The sequence below is a fragment of the Hylobates moloch genome, unplaced genomic scaffold (assembly GCF_009828535.3).
Source record: "Hylobates moloch isolate HMO894 unplaced genomic scaffold, HMol_V3 SCAFFOLD_14, whole genome shotgun sequence".
In the NCBI taxonomy this organism is placed as follows: Eukaryota; Metazoa; Chordata; class Mammalia; order Primates; family Hylobatidae; genus Hylobates; species Hylobates moloch.
Window position 1 is genome coordinate 2017676 of NW_026652289.1, and position 21967 is coordinate 2039642.

The window sequence follows — 21967 nt, forward strand, 5'->3', positions numbered from 1 at the left end:
CGGGTTCAAAGGATTCTCCTGCCTCTCCTCCTGTGTGGCTGGGATTACAGGGGCCGCCACCACGCCCAGCTAATTTTTTTGTATTTTTAGTATAGATGGGGTTTCACCATCTTGGCCAGGCTGGTCTTGAACTTCTGACCTTGTGATCCACCCGCCTTGGCCTCCCAAAGTGCTGGGATTACAGGCATGAGCCACTGCACCCGGCCTTTTTTTTTTTTTTTTTTTTTTTTTTGAGAGCGGGTATCACTCTGTTGCCAGGCTGGAGTGCAGTGGCGTGATCTCTGCTCAGTGCAACGTCTGCCTCCTGGGTTGGAGCTATTCTTCTCCCTCAGCCTCCTGAATAACTGGGACTACAGGTGTGCACCACCATGCCTGGCTAATTTTTGTATTTTTAGTAGAGACTGGGTTTCACTATATTGGCCAGGCTGGTCTTGAACTCCTGACATCGCAATCTGCCTGCTTTGACCTCCCAAAGTGCTGGGATTACAGGCGTGAGCCACCGTGCCCGGCGCGACTTCTTAATTCTTAAGAATAACTGGAAACTTTCTGTAACCTTCCCCTGTTGTTCGCAAGGATTCCTTAATTCTCGAGTAGGTCTTTTCCTTTGAACCACTGTATCTATTAACTTGTCCCAGCAGTCATTTATTCCTTTGCAGTTTTGATGGCATGTCTGTGCAAATGCAATACACAGTTGGAAGTCCCTGTCCGAGTGTCACAGGCACCCAGGACGGAAGGACACAGGCCCCTTGTCACTGTCATTTTCCTTTGTAAGCTCCCAGCCCAGCTACCAGGACAAGGGGAGCAGGCATGGCAGGAAGGGCTGTCCCCAGCCCGCTCTGTGTGCTGGGTCTGATCAGTAGCCCAGAGCGAGGCCGCCTTGCCCTGAGCCCCAGGACTGTGTGTGTGCAGCCTCCACCTTGCTTGTGAAGGGGGGTGGGATGTGTGTGTGGCCAGAGTGGGAGACTCACCACACAAGGACTGGGAGGGGACTTCTCACGCTAGGGCTCTCAGATCCTGGTGCCCCTCACCACCCATCTCCCACAGCCCTTGGCCAGCTGGCCTAGCCAAGTGCCCATGTCTCCCACTGGGTGGGACTCTGTAAGGGAACACAGTTTCTGCATCTTCAGGGAGTCCTGAGCCAGGCTGCCCTCCCTTTGGCTCATCCTGTGGGATATGGGGGCCCTGCTAGTGTGGGAGTCCCCATTTCTAGGCTGTGTGGGTCACCCCTTGGGGAGGATGGGAGAGGAGGCTCTGTGTGGGCCCCTGCAGCCGTCGGACCTGGGAGATGTCTCTTTTCCCTTCCGTTACTGTTTAATTGTGACATTAGTTACCTTATTTCGGTTTTTATTTTATAAACCGTTTTGAGAAATGTTTTCATCTAATAGAAAACATCAGGTGCAATTTCCTTTCCTTTCCAACTGGCCGCGTTGCTCCTCATCCTCACATTTTCATGGCCTTCTCTGCTTTTGAGGTTTTCCTCCTGTTTCGGTTGCTTTTCCATCTTTAGAATATCCACCACGGTTTGTTTTTTCTCTTCTACTTTTATTTGCTGTTTTGAAAAATATACATTCTGTTTTTAATTGTACTAATAAATAGCTTTTAAGTTTACCTTTATGTTTATTTTTTTAACTATTAAAGTGAGGAATGGAACTGCAATTCGAGAATTTCTATTTAAAACAGAATTAATCTTGCTCCCCCCAACATCAGCCCACAGGTCCACCCCCACCCGCTTCTCAGTCTCTCTTGTTTAATTGAAAGCAACATACAGCATAAACCAGTAGAAACAGAACCACGCATACAATCCTAAATATTATAACAGCCAGATTTAAAGATGGCAAAAGGAACAGGTGAAATTAATTTAATAATAGATCTTATTTAACCTGGTACATCCAGAATGTTACCATTTCAGCAAGTGGCATGAGCCACATTTCAAGCACTCAAGAGCCACATGTGGTTAGTGGCCTCTCACATTAGCATGCAGTAAAGTATTAGAATCTTACCATTGCTACTCAATTAGGATGTTGAATATGCATCCGTTGTACGCATCTGTTATAAAAGATGTGAAATTTGCATTTGCAGTTATAACTGAGCACATTGGTTATCTGCACACAGGTCAGTGTCTTCCTGTCTTTGCATCCGGGCCAGCCCTTTGATACCCCAGCCTCTACGTTCTGGAGCTTTTGTCTTTGCTTCTTCTCTGTCATAGTCAGCTGGGGCTGCTATAACAAATTGCCGTGGACTGGAGGGTCTTGAGCAGCAGGCATTTCTTTCTCTCAGTTCTGGAGGCTGGCAGTCCAGGATCAGTCAGGGTGCCACATGGTGGGGTTCTGGAGAGGGCTCTCTTCCCGGTCTACAGACAGCCACCTTCTTGCTGTCCTCACATGGCCCAGATAATCTCTCCATGGTTTCTTCTTTAAAGGGCATGAATCCCATTTTTGAGGGCTCCACCCTCCTGACCTAATTACCTCCCAAAGGCCCCACCTCTTAATACCATCATATTGGAATTAGGGTCTCAACGTGTGAATTTGGGGAGGATACAAACATTCCATCTGTAACAATCACTTTGCCATTTGTCATATTTCCTTAAGTATTTTTTCCAAGAGGGATACCTGGGTGGAGTACTTTCTAAGCTCTTGCTTTTGTGAAAATACATCGCTGTTATCTTTATTTGAGAAAGATGTAATAATTTGAAACAAGGAAAATTAGAGCCTTAGTCCACCAAAGATTACCCTGGAAGCTCTGAGGATATTGCCATATCCTGGTTAGTGGGACAGGGGTCTGAGGTCAGCCTGATGCAGTTCATTTCCAGGTCATGTATTATTCGTCTGGCCTGTGAGAAGCCTGTTCTTAGGTCTTCTACATTGAAAAACTTGTCAATGCATGTCTAGGGTGGGCTCTGAAGGCCTGATTTTCTTGAAATTGATTAAGTTCTTCTACTCCAAATACACACACCTCTGTCCATTCAGTCCAGAATGCCTGATCCTCAATTATTTCTTTGATTATTACTTTGATCTTATTTTTTTCCTCCCTAGCAATTGAATTTTCATGTTTTGTCTCAGCTAAATATACACTCTGTTTGTTATCTTTTCTCTCATTATATTTGTGGGTTTTATCCTTTACCTCGGTGTTTGGAAGAACTCATGTTTGGACTTAAAATTGAATTGATTCTCTGTGGTGTTAGTTTTGCTCTTCTGCTTCTGCTTCTGCTTCTGATGTGAATTTTTAATCCAGCTGTTTGGTATTAAATTTGGTATTGAAGACTTGCTGGCTTTCATCTTCAACATTTTTTTTTTTTTAGAATCGGAGACGCACTGGTTGAGAATGTAGATCCTAGGTACAGACCGGCTGGCTTCTAGTCCTGGTTCTGTCACTGTTTTCTGTGTGACTTTGAGCAGATTGCTCAACCTCTCTGCTGAGGCTTCCGCATCTGTCCATAGTAACTTCGACAAGAAGTTAATGCCAAAATTAGGTGAATGAATAGATGCCAAGTGCTTGGAATGCTGCCTGGCGTAGCCACGTGCTCTGACCTCGCCAGCTTCATCATCAGTGCTACTAGGGGGGTCATTTTCTAAGATCGCCGAAGCTGTCACTACAGTCACATGCTATAACTTGTGGCTCCAGGTCTGTGGGACCCTCCCCCATCACACTCCATTAGGGAACGCAGCTGCCTCGGCTTCCCTTCGGCTCTCGCCCTGGCTCCCATTGCTGACTGCCCTGTGTCTTCAGATGAGAGGATCTTGTCGGGAGCTGAATCTTCACAGACATCACCCCTGAGAGGTCGGAGGGGCTTGTTTGACAACAGCCATGGAGGGTGGAGTGACTGGCACGTGCTGGAGGCCCCAGGTTCAGATGGAATTTCCATCACAATGGCGAGGCAGGTGTGCAGGGACGGGCTGTTGGGGGCTGTGAGTTTATCCCACGTCCAGCCGGTGCACATGGCCAGTGACAGTCACAATGCCAGTGACTCAGATCTTTACGTGGACAATTGTGTCACCCGCGAATAACAGAGGTTCACGTCTCATTTCTATTTCTCGGCTTGCTGCTTTGACTGGCCCTGCAGGACAACGGAGAAAGGTTCTGGTGACCAGGGGCCTGCTCGCCTCCTGCTACACTATGACAGGAGAGCTTCCAGTGAGCCTCCCTAGCGCTATAGGCTTTCTGGGCCACCATGAAAGGCCATCCCAGGCTGCCGTAGCCTCATCCCCAGCTGAAAGAGGCTGGAAGGACATTGGGAGATGTTGGTGCTTCCTGGTGAGAACCAGCTTCAGGCCGTGCTGGGCTCAGGCCCCGAGACAAAGGAGCTCGCCTGTGATGGTCCCTGCCCCGGGGTCAGGGCCTGTCCTGCCTGATGACCTCCCAAGCACAGGCTGGCTTTGCCCACCCCAAGTGTCCTTCACTCTGCAGTGACCCTCATTCCACATCCACCTCCCCAAGGCAGAGGCCCCTCACCACCCCTAGGCCCGGATCTGCACCCGCCCCTCTCAGGACACCTGACCAGGGCTCCAGGGGACGGCAGTCCAGACCCAAAAGCCAGTCCCCAAACCTTGTCCTCCTAATGAGCTGACTGTCCAGAGGCCCTGCCGGAACGTTCCATCTCCTTCTTAGGGGAGGGGAGGTCCTCCCTGTCCTCCTGCCCTTGGCAGACATCAGCATCTCAGAAGATCCCAGAGCCCGCCAGAAGCGCTGTCCTCAAGCGTCTTTTCCCAGCACAGGCACCTCCGTCCTGGCTCTCCCAATCACAGCCACGCCAGCCCACCCCGTGAGGTCCCTGCAGACAGAGGCTGGGCCTCCCCCGGGCTGAGGGCCCACGCCGGGCACAGTCACGGGACCTGCCAGGTGGAAGTCACCAGGTCAGCCCCAGAGAGGCCGCACCTTCCCTCCTGGTGTTCCTGGGGGGACAGGCTCAGCCAGGAGCATCGGTCCTGCCCAGGACCCGCCGAGTGTTAGGAGCAGAGTGAGGACAAGTCATGGCAAAGGAAGCAGAAATAACGAGGGTCCTCCCGGCTCCAAACACCAACACGGAAGGGGAGGGCGTTGCTGTCTCCTGCTGGGAAAACACAGGTCCTGGGCATATAAAAGCCCCAGCAGCCGACAGGCTCACACACACGCTCACTCACTCACACACACACTCACTCACTCACACACTCACTCACTCACACACACACTCACTCACTCACACACCTCCCCCAGCTCACCTCCTCCCCACCCCAGCATGGCCGCATCCACCATGTCCATCTGCTCCAGCACCTGCTCCGACTCCTGGCAGGTGGACGACTGCCCAGAGAGCTGCTGTGAGCCCCCCTGCTGCGCCCCCAGCTGCTGCGCCCTGGCCCCCTGCCTGACCCTGGTCTGCACCCCAGGGAGCTGTGTGTCCAGCCCCTGCTGCCAGGCGGCCTGTGAGCCCAGCCCCTGCCAATCAGGCTGCACCAGCTCCTGCACACCCTCGTGCTGCCAGCAGTCTAGCTGCCAGCCAGCTTGCTGCACCTCTTCCCCCTGCCAGCAGGCCTGCTGCATGCCTGTGTGCTGCAAGTCCATCTGTTTCAAGCCTGTCTGCTGTGTACCCGTCTGCTGTGGGCCTTCTTCATGCTGCCAACAGTCTAGCTGCCAGCCAGCTTGCTGTGCCTCTTCCTCCTGCCAGCAGTCCTGCCGTGTGCCCATCTGCTGCAGGCCTGTGTGCTGCGTGCCCACCTGCTCTGAGTCATCCTCTTCATGCTGCCAGCAGACTAGCTGCCAGCCGGCTTGCTGTACCTCCTCCCTGTGTCAGCAGGCCTGCTGTGTGCCCGTCTGCTGCAAGCCTGTCTGCTGCAAGCCCGTCTGCTGTGTGCCTGTCTGCTCTGGGGCTTCCTCTCTGTGCTGCCAGCAGTCTGGCTGCCAGCCAGCTTGCTGCACCACCTCCTGCTGCAGACCCTCCTCTTCCATGTCCCTCCTTTGCCGCCCCATGTGCAGGCCCACCTGCTGCGTGCCTGTCTCCTCCTGCTGTGTCCCCGCCTCCTCCTGTCAACCCAGCTGCTGCCGCCCAGCCTCCTGCGTGTACCTCCTCTGCCGCCCCGTATGCTCCTGCCCGGCCTGCTACAGCTTCTCCTCAGGCCAGAAGTCCAGCTGCTGACGGCCATGTCCCCCAGGGCCAGCTAGGCTCAGGCCCCACCTCTCTTCCAGTCCTTGGAAGCCCCTGACCTCCCAGCCCACCCAGCCTCAGCACAGCTCAACACAGAGAAGGAGCAGCCCCACCCACAGCCGCCTAGGCCAGAGGTGGGGTCTGAGATGCTCACTGGCTCCTGCCTGACCTCCCCCAGGGTGGGCGAGCCCTGGCTGCTCCTCGCGGTGTTTCCTGGCCACAGACCACAACCCTCCGCTGGTCGCTGGTCGGGGATGGGCCCTCCTGACCCGTGTCTCGCACCCAGGAGTGTCACCCTCTGCCTCTGAGCACCAATAAAGCCTCTGCGGCCCCAGCTGACTCTGTGCTGACTCTCCATACCCAGGGCGGGAGGGGGCAGAGTGGGGCCTGGCCTGGCTCTGGGGGGCTGGGCCCCGTGGATCTCTTTACATCCCCAGCTAGGGGGTCTCGGGGGGCTCTTGTGTGACACCTGGAAGCTCCTGTCCACCTCGTGGCATGTTCTGCTGTCTGGTTCCCCTCCCAGGTCCTGTGGGGCCCAAAAGCCTTGCTCACTTGCTGAGTCCCACGGACACCACGTGGCTCGGGCCAACGCCCCACTCACTGTGGGTAGAAGCAGCTCCTTCCCATGGCAAGGGTTGGGGCTGTCCCAGGGGGTGGCAGGCCCCAGCTATGCTGGGAGGTGGGAGACGGGGGTAGACTTGGGCTCCAGCTGTCCCTGTGCTCACGGAGTTCCACTCAGGGATAGCTTTGGCATCCTGCCTCCTGTGCACACTCACATACGCTCAGGGACGCCCTCTGTTCCTGCGCCAGGCTTACAGCTGGGATGCAGAGCAGAGAACAGAGACGCGGCCTCCAGAGTTCCCTGTGCTGGGCTGGGTGGGCGGAGGGCCAGTGGGAACAGGAAGGCCCCAACGGCAGAGGAAGCCTGGGACAGCATGGGGACACGTGCAGACCAGAGGGCAAGAGAAACACATGGACACATAGGTCCAGATGTAGCCAGATGTGCTTTCAAACGGGATTGAGCAAAGCTGAGAACAGACTCCTAGAAATGCAACTGCAGGCAAGGGACACTGGCGAGGTGACCGTCACCACGTTGCCCGCAAGAGGCCCTGAGCCTTGACTTCTCCACAGCTATACAATCACAATGCGGGGGGCACACATTATGCTTTTTTTGCCAGGTTGATTTAAAACAATATTTTCTCATGGTTTTCTTCAGCAAGGTGAGCAGCGTTCCAAAGTGTGAACATGCTGCACTTGATGTCTGCAACGCCACGTGGATGGCCCTGATGTCTCTCCAGTTGTTCATTATTACAAACAATACCTCTTGTGAGATAATGGCAAGGTTTCTCTCCAAACAACCTGATCAGTCCTTTATTGTTTAATTCCCAGCACCCCTCCCCATGTCTTTCTTCTTCTTTCCTTCTTTCTGCTTTTCCTACACGCCCAGGCATGCCACAGCACCAGTGGCCTCATCAGCACCAGCTCACATTCCTTTCCTTATTTGAGAAAAGACTGACTCTCTAGCTCGCCGCAGACGACCCCTTCCCCTAAATGTTTAGCCGATAGGGTCTAGCTGAGATTGTGCGGTCCGACCCCAGCAGGTTAAAAAAGGGCACAGGGGCAGGATTTGCGTCAAAAATAAAAACTTTCACTCTCCTTTGTTCTGTGTGCTCTCGTGGCAACCGGCCACACGAGAGGCACTTCTCTGCGCAAAGATAAATTTGCTTTGTTAAAAAATCCTTTGTCTAAGTGCTCGTTTTCCTTATGACTCTGAGTTCTATTTCTAACACCTCTGTGGTGTTTCTACCATGTACTTTTCCACGCTCAGGTACATTTTTGCCTAAATTCCTAGAAGTGGCATTGTTAGCGCGGAGTGTTCATGGATTTCAAATTCATAGAGATACTGAGAAATGCCCTCCAAAGATGGTCCCTAATTGTGCCTGTGAATACCGATGTCAGAGGAAATGGCGCAGTGGGGAACTGTGAGGGCCTGTCCCTCCATGGAGCATCAGAAACTGCCAAAACCCAAATAAACAAACCCACCGCCCCCGGCCACCCCTGGCCAGCGTCCCCCAGCTCTGCAGTTGTATTTCGAGGAGTCTACTCTCGGATTCGTTCAGTCCTGTTTGAAACTGTCTGGCTCCATCTGCACTCGTGTTACACGTTCACCTGTTCTCCCACCCTCTGGTTTGGACGTGGTCCCACGCTGTCCTGGGCTTCCTCCACCATCGCTTCCCCAAGACCTTCCTGTCCCCACCTGCTGTCCACCCACCCACCCCAACAAAGGGGGTTGGAGTTCAATTTTATCTGAACTCTGGAAAATACCTGAAGGTTTGCAGCAGTCAAGGGAACGCATAATCAAGAAAAAGCAGCACAATCCAATAGAACCTTGTGGATTTTAACTTCCCCTTGCCCCATCCCCCCTCCCCAGCTGGATGACAGTCAGGAAGACAGCAGCCTGAGTTCCTGGTGTGGGGTGCTGCTGCCAGGGAAGCAGAGGGGACCTTGTTTGCAAGGCAGTGCAGTTGTCCGTTTCTACCCATCTGGCAGCTCCCTGAAGGACTAACACACAGGGCTTGCCTTATTTCACCAACTCAGACTCAAGGCAGAGAGCAGCTACACTGAGGCTTTGTCAGAACATTAAACAGCCAGTGCCACCTGGGGCCAAAGGTATCAGCCAGAAAACACTGGGCACACCCAAAAAGCCTGGGAGGAAAAGCTGGAAGATGACATGCTTTGAGGAATAAGGGAGTTGGGGGATCCACTGATTCTTGGGAGTCCAGAAGGCCCCCACGCATGCCCATGATGGGGCACTGGCACAGAAAAGACCTGAGAAGCTCTCAGTGCTCACCTCTGGCTGAACTTCAGGCTCTGAGCAAGCAGGAAGGGAAGGTGCAAGCAGGAAGTAAAGGTGCAAGCAGGAAGTGAAGATGCAAGCAGGAAGTGAAGGGGAAGGCAGAGTTGCAAACTCCCCAGCCGAGTGCTGAGGGATGTGGACCAACACACAGAGCCCAGCTATAAACCCTGAAGAAAAACAATTTTTTGATTCCAGGGATTTAAGGAACTCTCTGTCAAATTACTGTCTTAGCACCAAGCTAATAGAAAGTGAGCACACATGATGAAGAAACTATTTTTTAACTTGACATACACAAGCAAAAACAACCACAATCCACGACAATCAGCAACAGCAAACTGTGCAGAGGGAGGAGAACCTGATACCCAGAAATATCCCATCGTAATAGTCACTGTCTGGTTTTCACCAGACAAAGCAGGAAGAAATATGAGCTACTCACGGGGGGGAAAGCAATTAATGGAAAATCTTCCTGAGGAAGCCCAGAATTGGACTTACTAGATAAAGCCTTTCGATCAACTCTCTTAAACATGTTCAAAAAACTAAATAAAATCACAGACAAAGAATTAAGATAAACCAGGAGAATGGTGCCTCACCAAATAGAGAATATCAATAGAGAGATAGGAACTTTAAAAAGAAACCGAACAGAAAATCTGGAATTGAAAACTACAACGACTGAAATAAATAATTCATGATAGGGTTTCAACAGCAGATTTTATCAGGTGGCAGAATTAGTGAACATAAAGACAGATGAATTAACATACTCTAGTCTGAGGAGTAGTTGAGACAAAGGGGAGTAGATGCGAGAATGGAGAAAAATGCACAAATCTTAGAAGACCTGTGGGACACCATCAAGCATACCAACACACTTAACTGGATTTCCAGATGGAGGGGAGACAGGGGGAGCAGAAAAAATAATGGAAGAACTAATGGCCAAAACTTTCCAAATTGAGAAGACATATTAATCTACACATTCAAGCCACTCAGTGAACCCCAAGTAGAATAAACTCAAAGAGAATCACACAAAAACACAGTGTAATCAAATTCTCAAAAGTCAAAACAGAATCTAGAAAGCTGCTGGACAGAAGACCAACAGCGGATTTCTCATGAGAAACCATGGAGGCCAGAGGCATTGGGATGACATATTTCACATGCTGCCTTGGAGTACAGGGGCAGGGGAAACCAACAACCAAAAAGACGTCAGCATCTGACAAAATTATCCTTCAAAAATGAAAGAGGGGCCAGGCGTGGTGGCTCATGTAATCCCAGCACTTTGGGAGGCCAAGGCAGGTGGATCCCGATGTCAGGAGATTGAGACCATCCTGGCTCAGACGGTGAAACCCCATCTCTACTAAAAATACAAAAAATTAGCCAGGCCTGGTGGCGGGAGCCTATAGTCCCAGCTACTCAGGAGGCTGAGGCAGGAAAATGGTGGGGACCCAGGAGGCGGAGCTCGCAGTGAGCGGAGATTACACCACTCTGAAGAGAAAGTGATTCATTTCAAGGTAAATAAAACCTGAAAGAGCTCATTGCCAATTGACTTGCCTTACAAGAAATGCTAATTCAGGCTGAAATAAAAGGGCACTAGACAGTAACCTGGATCCATATGAAGGAAAGGTAGCCATGTTGGTAGTTTGTGTGTTTATAAGAATTCTTCCATTACATATTAGTTATCTAATTTGTTGGTGTACAAATTTTCATAGTATTCCTTACAATCCTTTTTATTAATGTAAGGTCAGTAATGATATTCCCATTTTCATTTATGATTTTAATTATTTGAATCTGTCATCTTTTAATCTAGATAAATATTTGTCTAGATAAAGATCTAGACAGATAAAGATTTGTCAAATCTGTTGCTCTTCTCAAAGAACCAACTTTGAGGTTCATTGATTCTACTGATTTTCTACTTCCTATTCCATTTTTCTGTGCTCTAGTCTTTATTTTCTACCTTCTGCTAAATTTGGATACAGTTTGCTCTTCTTTTTCTAGTTCCTTAAGGTATAAAGTTAGATTAATGATTTGAGATCTTTCTGTTTTTTAAAAAATGTAAGCATTCAGTTATCAATTTCCCTCTATATACTGCTTTCACTGCATCTCATAAGTTTTGGTTTGCTTTTTTTATTCATCTCAAAGTATTTTCTATCTTCTCTTTGAGTTTCTCCTTTGACTCCTTGGTTGTTTGAGAGTGTGTAATTTAATATACACATATTTGTGAATTCCAGTTTTTCTTCTGTTGTTTTCTAGTTTCTTTCCATTATAATCAGAGAAGATAGTTTGTATGAGTTTGATCATTTTAAATTATTAAGACTAGTTTTGTGGCCTAAGGTATAGTCTAATATGGCAACTGTCCCATGTGAACTTGAGAAGAGTGTGTTGTCTGCTGTTAGTTGAGTTGGGTGTTTCTGCATCTACGTTAGATGTGTTTAGGGGGTTCTTCAAATCCTCTATTTCTTTACTGAATGTCAATTTAATTCTTTTTAAAAAAATTAATTAATTAATTTTTTTTTTTTTTTTTTGAGACAGAGTCTCACTCTGTCGCCCAGGCTAGAGTGCAGTGGTGCAATCTCAGCTCACTGCAAACTCCGCTTCCCGGGTTCATGCCATTCTCCTGCCTCAGCCTCCCAAGTAGCTGGGACTACAGGCGCCCGCCACCACGCCCGGCTAATTTTTGTATTTTTAGTGGAGACGGGGTTTCACCATGTTAGCCAGGATGGTCTCGATCTCCTGACCTTGTGATCCGCCCGCCTCAGCCTCCCAAAGTGCTGGGATTACAGGCATGAGCCACCACGCCTGGCTTCTTTTTTTTTTAATTACAGAGAATGGCTCACTGATGTCTCTAACTCTTATTGTAGAACCGAACTGTCTATTTCTTTCTTCATGTCTGTCCATTTTTGTTTCACATACTTTGGTGATCTGATATTAGATATGTATATATTTACAATTGGCATGTCTTCTTGATGGGTTCGCTTTCATCAGTGCATAACGTCCTGTGGGCCCAGCCCCTGCTGATCAGTCTGCTCCAGCTTCTGCATGACAGTGGCTTCCTCATTAGCCTCTGTTCCTGGCCATTCTCCTGGCCTGTGGCTGGCTCCTCCCCAGCCAGGCCATCATGTCCCCAGGTAACATCCATGTGGACCCCCCGCCCCGGGCAGGACATAGCATTCCTCAGTTGCTCTCACTAGAGGCCAATACTTCAGGTCCCACTTCCTAAGTTCTGGAAAATTATGATGGCCTAATAAAACAAGCTGAGAAATTTAAGCCTAGCATTATTTCTCTCCCAATTATTTGAGAGCATTCTGTGGTGAAAATCTTTGGGTCTGTAGTTTGCTTTGTAGAATGGCTTTTAATCTTAGATTCATTTAATCAATATGATATATTTGGGACTTTTCCTTTTCTTGGATTCTGTGTCTCGACAAATATAGACAGTTGTGTCTCCACCAACACCATCAATACATAGACTCCTCTCATCATCCCATAAATTTCCCTCATGCCCCTTTGTAGTCATTCCACATCCCCACTCTAGCCCCTAATAGGCACTGATTTTTTCGTCTTATTATTATTACTATTGCCATAATATCACATCTACAGAATCCCACAGCGTTTAGTATTTTGCCATATAATATATGACTTAAATAGACCCTTCACTAAAGAACAAATATGGATGGCAAATAAACACATGAAAACATGTTTCACATCATGAATCGCCAGGACAATGCAAACTTAAACCCCAGTGAACTCTCTCTATACAGCTGTGTTGACTAAAGGAATGATACATCTGACGTGCAGGACTGGCAAGAATGTGGGGCTTTGCTGATACGTTTGAGCTTAAACCTCCCATCTCACTGTGGTTTTGCTTATGCAAGGAATCTACTCCCTTTTATCTCCTTACTTTACTGCTTTTGGATTGAGTGTTTTAGGTTTTTTTATTCCTTCATTGTATTGGTTCCTAGTGCTACCATAGCTAATTACACCAAAAGAGTGACTGAAAACAATGGAAAATTATTCTCTCATAGTTCTTAGGGCCAGGCACCTGAAATGAAGGTTTCCACAGGGCAATGCTTTCTCTGAGCTCCAAGGGAGAATCTGTCCTTGCTCCTTCTAGCTTCTGGTGGCACCTAGCAAACCTTGGGGTCCCTTGGCTTCTATCTTCACTCCAGTCTTTGCCTCTGTTGTCATATCATCTTCTTCCCTTTGTGTGTATGTCTGAACTTCCTTCTCCTTTCTCTGGTAAAGAGAGTAGACATTGGATTTAAGGTTCACTATGATCCCGTATGACTTAACTAATTATATCTGCAAATACCTTATTTCCATATAAGGTCATATTGTGAGGTTCTGGGTGAAGACAACTTTTGGGGAGGCATGATTCAGCCGAGTACATGCATCTACTTCCTAGTGAGTTGTATATTCCTTTATTATTATAGTGGAGATTATAACATGAATCCATGACTTTTTAAAGTCTAATGTAAATTAGACCTTATATTATTTTTCAGATGGTGCAATGTGCTTAAGCCACTTTAACTCCATGAATTTTGTGTTCTTGCCATGTATTTTATTTCTATAAATATTTTACAACTTACAAGACATTTTATACAGTCAATATTCATTTAGATTTTCCCCATGTGTTCTTCTTTTGTTACACTTCATTTCCTTATCAACTTCTTGCTTTCATTTGTGCTTGTTTTTGTTCTACCTAACGCTCCCTTTAGTATTTTCTGTAGTGCAGATCCTGCTGGTGTCTAGAGGATGTCATTATTCTGTTCTCATTTGGGGGAATCTTCTTCCAGGTATAGAATTCTAGCTTTGTGCCTCTTTTCTTTCAGACAGTAAATATATCATTCCATTGTCCTCTGCCTTTCATCATTTCTACTGAGAAGTCATCTGTAAATGTTATTGTTGCTTCTTTGAAGGTAATATGTCTTGTTTTCCTCTGGCTGTTTTTAAATTTTTCTGTCTTTGGATTTCAACCCCAATGTGCCCAGGTGTACTTTTCTTTGTGTTCACTTGCTAAAGATTCTTGGTTTGGAGGGTTCCTTTTTTTCTTTTTCTTTTTCTTTTCTTTTTTTTTTTTCTTTTTTTAACAGGTCTCCTTCTGTTGCCCAGGTTAGACTGCAATGGTGCAATCTTGGCTCACTGCAGCGTCTACCTCCCAGGCTCACGTGATCCTCCTCCTTAGCCTCTTGAGTAGCTGGGACTACAAATGTACCACCAAAGTGGGCCAATTTTTTATATTTTTGGTAGAGATTGGGTTTTGCTATATTGTCCTGGCTCATCTTCAACCAGGGCCACCTTGGCCTCCCAGAGTGGTGGTATTACACGTGTGAGCCATCACGCCTGGCCTAAAGATTCTTAAATGCTCTTTGCATCTATGCATTTCATCAGGTTAAAGTTCTTGTCCATTATATCTTCAAATATTTTACTACCCCTATTTTACTCCTCTCCTTGTAGGATTTCAATAATTTTTCCCATAAATTTTCACAAAATATAGGCATGTTTATTGCTCCACTTTCTTTATTTCCCTCTTTTCTTTCCCATCTCTGTATTCAGGCTTGAAATTTCTTCATCTCCCTTCCTTTACTAATCTTCTCTTTGGTTTTGTCTATATGTTGTAAAGCTAAGCTACCTAGTTCTTAATTTCAGCTATTGTGTTCTTCGTTTCCAGAATTTGTTTGATTCCATTTAATAAATCCAGTTTGACACTGAAATTCTCCATTTGTTCTCTATTTTCTTGAGCAAGTTAATCAGCATTACTTTAAATTCCAGTGTCACAATGCTAATATTTAGATCTCCTGCACATCTGTTTCTTTTGTTTGTTTTTTCCTCTTGGTCTTTTGGTCAGTTGGTCTTGTCTTCTAGTATCCCTAGTAATTTTTTGACTGAATGAAGGACTTTATGAAAATTTGTAAGATGATTTGAGCCTCTGTTGATGCTGCTGTCTCCAGAAGAGATGACTTCTGTTTCTGGGAGGCAGTTAGGCTACAGGCAGATCATATGACTTCAGTACAAGCTGATTTAAAGGTGGGCTTCATTCTTTCTGGTTTTTCCTTCCTCCGAGGGAATAGCCCTTCACTTACATTCAGCATTTCCAGCTGAAAACCTAGGGTTTTTTTTTACTAGAATCCCTCCACCTTGTCAGGTCCTGAACTCTGTGGTTTTTTTCTTCTAATTCCATGAGACTACTAAAAGCTCTGCTCAGCTGATCAGCTTCTGAGCCTCTTGGCTGTGGTCTGTAAATTGGTAAATGCCTCAATAAGGAAATCCACAAGGAATATTGGACTCATTTCTGTGCACTTTCTCTCTAATGCAGATTCACTCACTCAAGTCTCAGCTGTCTTGATACCTCCCGGCCCCTTCGAACAGAAATTTTGTTTGTAAACCAGATTTCCTAATTTTTCTCAGCTAGTTGGCCAGTCTAGCCAGTTCCCCACACATGAAAGGAGAACTTGACAGAGCATTTTATACAGCATAAGAAAAAGGTGGCACAATGGAATCATTTTCAGAGCTCAAAATTACTCTTCAATAATTTCTCCAAAAAAGTTTATTATTTCAGCCCATTTTTATAAAGGCTCTTCCTTGCGCCAGGCATGATTTTAGGCCTTTGAAGACTGAGTGGTGAACAAGACAAACACACTCCCTGCTCACATGCAGCTTACGTTTGAAGAAAGGAAGCTGAGGACAGCAAGGACAATGAACAGGAACAGGGAAGACACGTGGTGCAGAAACACTGATGATGGCCACACACAGGGCTCACGCCCGCAGTCCCAGTGCTTTGGCCAAGGCAGGAGGGATCACTTGAGACCCAACCTGTACGGAAAAAAAAAAAATTTAAGAAATATTGGGCCGGGCGTGGTGGCTCATGCCTGGAATCCCAGCACTTTGGGAGGCCAAGGTGGGCAGATCATGAGGTCAGGAGATCGAGACCATCCTGGCCAACACGGTGAAACCCTGTCTCTACCAAAAATACAAAAAATTAGCCGGACGAGGTGGCGGGTGCCTGTAGTCCCAGCTACATGGGAGGCTGAGGCAGGAGAATAGCGTGAACCCTGGGGGGCGGAGCCTGCAGTGAGCCGAGATCGCACCACTGCACTCCAGCCTGGGCAACAGTGAGACTCCGTTTCAAAGAAAGAAAGAATTGATAAGGGGATTGATTACTATGATTGAACACATCATAAACTATGGCCCATAGCCCAGAATGGACCAGTTCAAAACTTTTCTTTCCTATCTGAAACCCAGTCCTATCCCCAGCATTCCCACATGAACGTCTGAGTGGACCTCGGGGAAGGCTGTGGGCAGGGTCATGGCCTCTCCTTCCTTGCTCCCCTTCTCCCTGTTTGGGGCTCTAACTCCTCCAGTGATGGGGACGGGGGAAGGAATGTGCAGGGCCACCACTGTGGGGCTCACCGGCCTCTGCTGCACCTTCTCTCCAGCTGCTCCCGTGATCCTGTGCTTCTACCAGCTGCTTCTGCCTCTTCAGTGAGGACCCGCTTTAGGGAGGAGACACCCCCATAATCGTGGGTGGGACAGCTCTCGCCTTGCCATGCCACACTTTGCGTAAGGCTGAAGGGCCACCCCTGCCTCCACAGCCCCCTTCTTACAACCCGGGCTGCACTGGTGGGGTGCTGGGACCAGGTCCATCTCCACTCTTGCCCCCAGGGATCCACATGGGACAGGCGACAGCCCAGACATGACAGGAGATTTATGAGCTGGGCCACATCACAGGCAAACAAACAACCCTAGTCATGACACACGCCGCCTCTCAGCAACCAGGAAGGGGAGGCTGTGGGCCCTGGAACAACAAGGCCAGGAGGGGTATAAAAGCCTGACAGCCCCACGAAGCTCACACACTCACTCAATCACTCACACACACACTGACTCCCACACTCACTCACACCTCCCCCAGCTCACCTCCTCCCCACCCCAGCATGGCTGCATCCACCATGTCCATCTGCTCCAGCACTTGCTCTGACTCCTGGCAGGTGGACGACTGCCCAGAGAGCTGCTGTGAGCCCTCCTGCTGTGCCCCGGCCCCCTGCCTGACCCTGGTCTGCACCCCAGGGAGCGGTGTGTCCAGCCCCTGCTGCCAGGCGGCCTGTGAGCCCAGCCCCTGCCAATCAGGCTGCACCAGCTCCTGCACGCCCTCATGCTGCCAGCAGTCTAGCTGCCAGCTGGCTTGCTGCACCTCCTCCCCCTGCCAGCAGGCCTGCTGCGTGCCTGTCTGCTGCAAGCCCATCTGCTGCAAGCCTGTGTGCTGTGTGTCCACCTGCTCTGAGGATTCCTCTTCATGCTGCCAGCAGTCTAGCTGCCAGCCAGCTTGCTGTGCCTCTTCCTCCTGCCAGCAGGCCTGCTGTGTGCCTATTTGCTGCAAGCCTGTCTGCTGCAAACCCATCTGCTGTGTGCCTGTCTGCTCTGGGGCTTCCACTTCATGCTGCCAGCAGTCTAGCTGCCAGCCGGCTTGCCGCACCACCTCCTGCTGCAGACCCTTCTCCTCCGTGTCCCTCCTCTGCCGCCCCGTGTGCAGGCCCACCTGCTGCGTGCCCATCTCCTCCTGCTGTGCCCCTGCCTCCTCCTGCCAGGCCAGCTGCTGCCGCCCAGCCTCCTGCGTGTCCCTCCTCTGCCACGCCACGTGCTCCCGCCAGGCCTGCTGAGCCCTCTTCTCAGGCCAGGAGTCCAGCTGCTGATGTGCACGACCCCCTGGGCCAGCTGGGCTCAGTTCCTGACCTGGGTTAGGTGGCTGCCCCCACCTAGGATGGGTCCCCGTGTCTCCCCTGTGCTGAGGCGACCTCCCCCTTTTTGCTCCCAGAAGCCTCCATCCTTGCAGCTCCCCAGCTCCTGCCTCCCAGCAGGTGCCCACCTGCCTGCTGGGTCCCCTGTCCTCCCTCCCAGCTTCTCTGCTCTGGGTCACTTGGCCTCGACTTGAACCTGTCAGCACCTCCTCCTGCTCCCCAATAAACTCTCCTTGGTCACCTGATTCTCTTTTCTGTTGTGCTCCCGGGGACACATGGTTTTGAGCTGACATTGGTCTCCTCCAGCCATGATTATTTTTAGGAATGAGTGACTTAACCTAGAAGTCACAGGGGACAGTGGCCTAATTCCTCCAGGGGTTCACCAGGTGGGACTCATGGTCACTCCCAGGAAGGCTCAGTCCCGGCTCAGCCCCCGTGCCCGGGTCTTCCTGAGCCTGGTCATTCGCTGCCGTGCCCTGGGCTGTGGCGCTCTCCAGGCTCCAGGACCGTCCCACCCACTCTCTCGCCTGGGAGAGCCCGCCCTGCAGAGTCACCTTCCAGGAAGCTGGTCTGGGGTCTGGGCACTGCAGCCTCCAGGCCTGGTCACCCTCCCTGTGTGCCGCCCGCCCGAGGGTTCTGCCCATTTAGCAGCAACGCAAGGGGAGAGTGAGGGGCTGCTGCACCTGCACAGGAGACAAGGGACTCGATGAGGACAAAAGCATCATGGGGTGGGCAGATGGATGCACAGGATTCCCCAAAACCCGGGTGCTGCCCAGGTTCTCCTCTGGGGGCAGCAGGTTCCACAGAGGTGTAGGGATGAGGAGCCTGGGTTCCCACAGATGATGCTGGTGTGGGCACACAGTCTGCGACACTCTCATCTCTCTAAGGCTTGGTCCACGCGGGGAGCATGAGCTGCCTGTGATGTCCTGTGGGAAAGGCCATCAGCGGGGACAGTGGTAAGATCAGGCAGCGCATGGGGCTCCACCACCCTGGGTGGGCACAGAGCAGTCAGTCCTCAGACTGTGAGACAAGCTCCTCCAGGCCAGCTGCAGAGATCAAAACGCTGATGAGAATGCCCGCCCCTGGGATGCTGCAGTCACCCCACAGCCAGGCCGGCCGCAGCCTGATGGACGTGGTGCTGCTGTGGCTGTGGTCAGAACAGGCACAGAAATGCCACAGAAAGTGAGGTGGAGCCTGGAGGGGCGGGGCCTGCATGGTTGCTGCCCAGTGCCCTCAGTGGCTGGGGGACCCCACGTGACCCCGGCTCAGCCTGATCTGCTCTCAGCTCCCTGCCCTCTGCACTGACAGCTGCTGGGAACCCACTATGGCCTAAGTGCACGGCCGTCCACGCTGTTTCCTGTTCACATTCCTAGCCCATTTCCTATCATGCTATGTGTGTTTTTTCTTGTGGATTTAGGGCTGGGGATCCTCCGTCCATCATATGCCCTCCAAATATTTCCAACCCATCATTGCTTCTATACAGCACACTCCCCGAGATTGGAAACAGGCCTAATTTTGCTGATATTGGTTTCATTGTTATTGCTTAGATTTAACTTTTTGCCCCATTTGCTGATATGACTTCTGTGAGGTATGACGTATTAATCTTTCTCTTCCACCAATAGCCAACTGTCCTTTTTTAAAGTTAGTTTACTCTCTCCATCTCCCATTTGAAACATCTCTTTCGTCTGATAGAAATGTTTGTACAGTCTGCTTCTGAAATCTGTATTTTGTATTTTGTTCTATTAATCTCTTGATCTGTCCTTGAACCCATTCCAGATGTTCTATCCATGTTATTCAGCTTCGTAATATATCCTAACAGCTCACAAGGAAGGTGCCACTATCTTATTTTCTGAAAACGCTGGTTCTAGCTTGTCCTCGATTAATTTTAGAAAGCTTTTCAAGTATTTTTTAAAGTACTATAATTTTGATTGGGATTGCATTGAGCTTTTAAATATGTAGGAGGAAACTATAATTGTTCATCTCATCTTGCCTTGCAGTTACATAGTACAATAGTTCCATTTAGAATTCTATCATTTTCTTCTATAGGTCTAAAATATTCCTCTTTGGATTAATTTCTAGGTATTTCACAGGGATGTTTTACTAGTGTGAATGGGGAACAGCTTTCTATTATGTTGTCTTAGTATATAAATCTTATATATATGTCTATATAAATTATTCACATATATATTGTCTTCATATCAAACCATATGTTTAGCTCTTTTCCTTTGTAAGTTCTCTTATTAGTTCTTACAGTTTGTCATTGATTTTCTTGGAATCTTCTATGTACATGAGCTCATCATTTGAAACTAAGGAGAATTTACCTTCTCATTTCCAATCTTTAAAACTCCCATTTCTATTGTTTTTCCTGTGGCAACATTACTTTGAACACCCAGGATGATGCTGAATAAAATTAAAAGAATCCTTGATTGTTCCTGACCTTCATGAGAAAGCACCAAAGGTTCACCACTACACACAGTGTTTGCTGTGGGGTTTAAGTAGAAACCTTTTATTTTTAAACCAAGTCTTTCTATTTCCTTTTTGCTCTGAATTTTCGTTTACTAGGATCAAGGATTGTTTTGAGGGGGAGGGGTGGATCCTAGAGACATGGTGCTACCTGAGGCATAGTTTCCAAATCTCCCTAAATCCCAAATAGAAACAGACAGAATTACCAGATAGAAAAAGAAAAACCCATGGGTTCCATTTAGGACAGAACTTAACGGCAAGATATCACCCAAGGGCCCAAAATGCCAGTGGGTGGGAACCAGGCCCAGAAGCCAGTGTTGCTGAGGTCTGTGCAGGAGGACGCCGAGGGGAGCACTGGCAGGGGCAGCAGCCTGAGGATGGGAGAAGCCCAGCACCGCTCGGAAAGGGGGCCAGAGTGTGAACAGCCACTGCAACTGGGCAGGCCCCTCCTCTCCATCAGCCATGGAACACAAGCGGCTGACAGGGCTGGACTCTGGCCACTGTGAACTCTTGAGCCTGAGCCACCAGGGCTTCCTTCCACAGAAGAGTCCCTCTGTCTCCCAACCTGAGGGTAAGGAGCTTGGAGCGGAAACAAAGTTAGGCAGAACAGAAAGTCCACTTCCAACGGAAAAAGACCTAATAGCCCCATAGATAGTTTTTTTTTTTTTCTTTTTTTCTGATAAACATAGAAATTGATCCTTCTGGTCTTAAAGCTCAAAACTTTGCTCTATCTGTAATCCCAGCACTTTGGGAGGCCGAAGCGGGCGGATCACCCGAGGTCAGGAGTTTGAGACCAGCCTGGCTAACATAGTGAAACCCCATCTCTACTAAAAATACAAAATTAGCCGGGTGTGGTGGCGTGTGCCTGTGATCCCAGCTACTTCGGAGGCTGAGTCAGGAAAATTGCTTGAAGCTGGGAGGCAGAGGGTGCAGTGAGCAGCTACTTTCAGCACGCTACTGTGTGAATACTGCAGGCAGTCGCAGTGTACAAACAGCGTATTTGTGTTTCTAAACACAGACAAGATACAGTAAAAAGTCAGTGTTATAATCTTACAGGACCACCATCCCCTATGCTGTCCACTGTCGACTGAGACGTGCTCTGGCCGCACGTGACTGTGTGCTCTCTAACTGTTCTCATACCTGATTTACCCTTCAGGTTTCATCACTTTCAATTCTTTAATTGTGTTGGGCTAGGAATTAATGGAATCTAAATTGGAAATAAGCACAATCAAGTACTTTGTTTCACATAACCCAAATTGGAAAGGAAGCCAAAAAGCTCTGAGGTCTTGGTGGACACCGCATTTGTATACGTTCTTGTTTTTTAATTGTGGTAAAATACACATAATGTAAAATTTACCATTGAAACTACTTTTAAGGGTACAGTCAGTGGCATTCAGGACATTCATGTTGTTGTGCAGCCATCACCACCGTCCATCTCCAGAACTTCTTCATCTCCCAACACTGAAACTCCACACCCATTAAACATTCACTCCCCATCACCCCCCAGCCCCGGCACCCACCATTCTACCTTTTGTCTCTGTGAATCTGACCAGTCTAGTGACCTCATATAAGCGGAACATCCCCAAGGTTCATCCATGTTGCTGCGTGTGTCAGCATTTCCTTCCCTCTTTATGGCTGACTAATATTCCACTGTGTGGATGGACCACACTGCGTTTACCCATCCATCCGTTCATGGACACTTGTGTTGCTTCTACCTTTTGGCAATTGTGAGTAAGCTGCTATGAACATGTGTGTACAAGTTTCTCTTTCGATTCTTCTGAGAATGGACCCAGAAGTGGAATTGCTGAATCATTCGGT

At 48.8% G+C, this 21967-nt stretch overlaps 3 protein-coding genes across 5 annotated transcripts in view; all 3 read left to right on the top strand.

The window, feature by feature from the left end:
• The window catches only part of TSPEAR (thrombospondin type laminin G domain and EAR repeats), a 184915-nt gene that overhangs the window by 128334 nt on the left and 34614 nt on the right, over positions 1 to 21967 (top strand). The window lies entirely within an intron of this gene.
• Positions 5213 to 6106, top strand: LOC116481875 (keratin-associated protein 10-2). 3 transcript variants are annotated; one of them, XM_032174864.1, is made up of 3 exons: positions 5213 to 5940; positions 6007 to 6030; positions 6076 to 6106. In XM_032174864.1, the coding sequence occupies exons 1-3, from the start codon at positions 5213 to 5215 to the stop codon at positions 6104 to 6106; spliced, it is 783 nt and encodes a 260-aa protein (XP_032030755.1). The 3 variants fall into 3 exon arrangements, with proteins under 3 accessions (XP_032030755.1, XP_032030754.1, XP_032030756.1); XM_032174863.1 differs by having other exon boundaries at positions 5213 to 5574; positions 5668 to 6106; XM_032174865.1 differs by having other exon boundaries at positions 5213 to 5548; positions 5768 to 6106.
• On the top strand, positions 16886 to 17608 carry LOC116481883 (keratin-associated protein 10-3-like). The gene is made up of 2 exons (XM_032174883.1): positions 16886 to 17206; positions 17303 to 17608. Exons 1-2 carry the CDS (start codon positions 16886 to 16888, stop codon positions 17606 to 17608), a joined length of 627 nt encoding a protein of 208 aa, XP_032030774.1.

What these genes read in the sequence shown, in the direction of transcription:
- LOC116481875 (XM_032174863.1), top strand. Translation starts at nt 5,213, where the DNA reads ATGGCCGCATCCACCATGTCCATCTGCTCCAGCACCTGCTCCGACTCC. An exon ending in TGTGTACCCGTCTGCTGTGG is followed by an intron (nt 5,575 to 5,667) that starts GCCTTCTTCATG and finishes CATCTGCTGCAG; the next exon opens with GCCTGTGTGCTGCGTGCCCA.
- LOC116481883 (XM_032174883.1), top strand. Translation starts at nt 16,886, where the DNA reads ATGGCTGCATCCACCATGTCCATCTGCTCCAGCACTTGCTCTGACTCC. An exon ending in AGCCCATCTGCTGCAAGCCT is followed by an intron (nt 17,207 to 17,302) that starts GTGTGCTGTGTG and finishes TCCTGCCAGCAG; the next exon opens with GCCTGCTGTGTGCCTATTTG.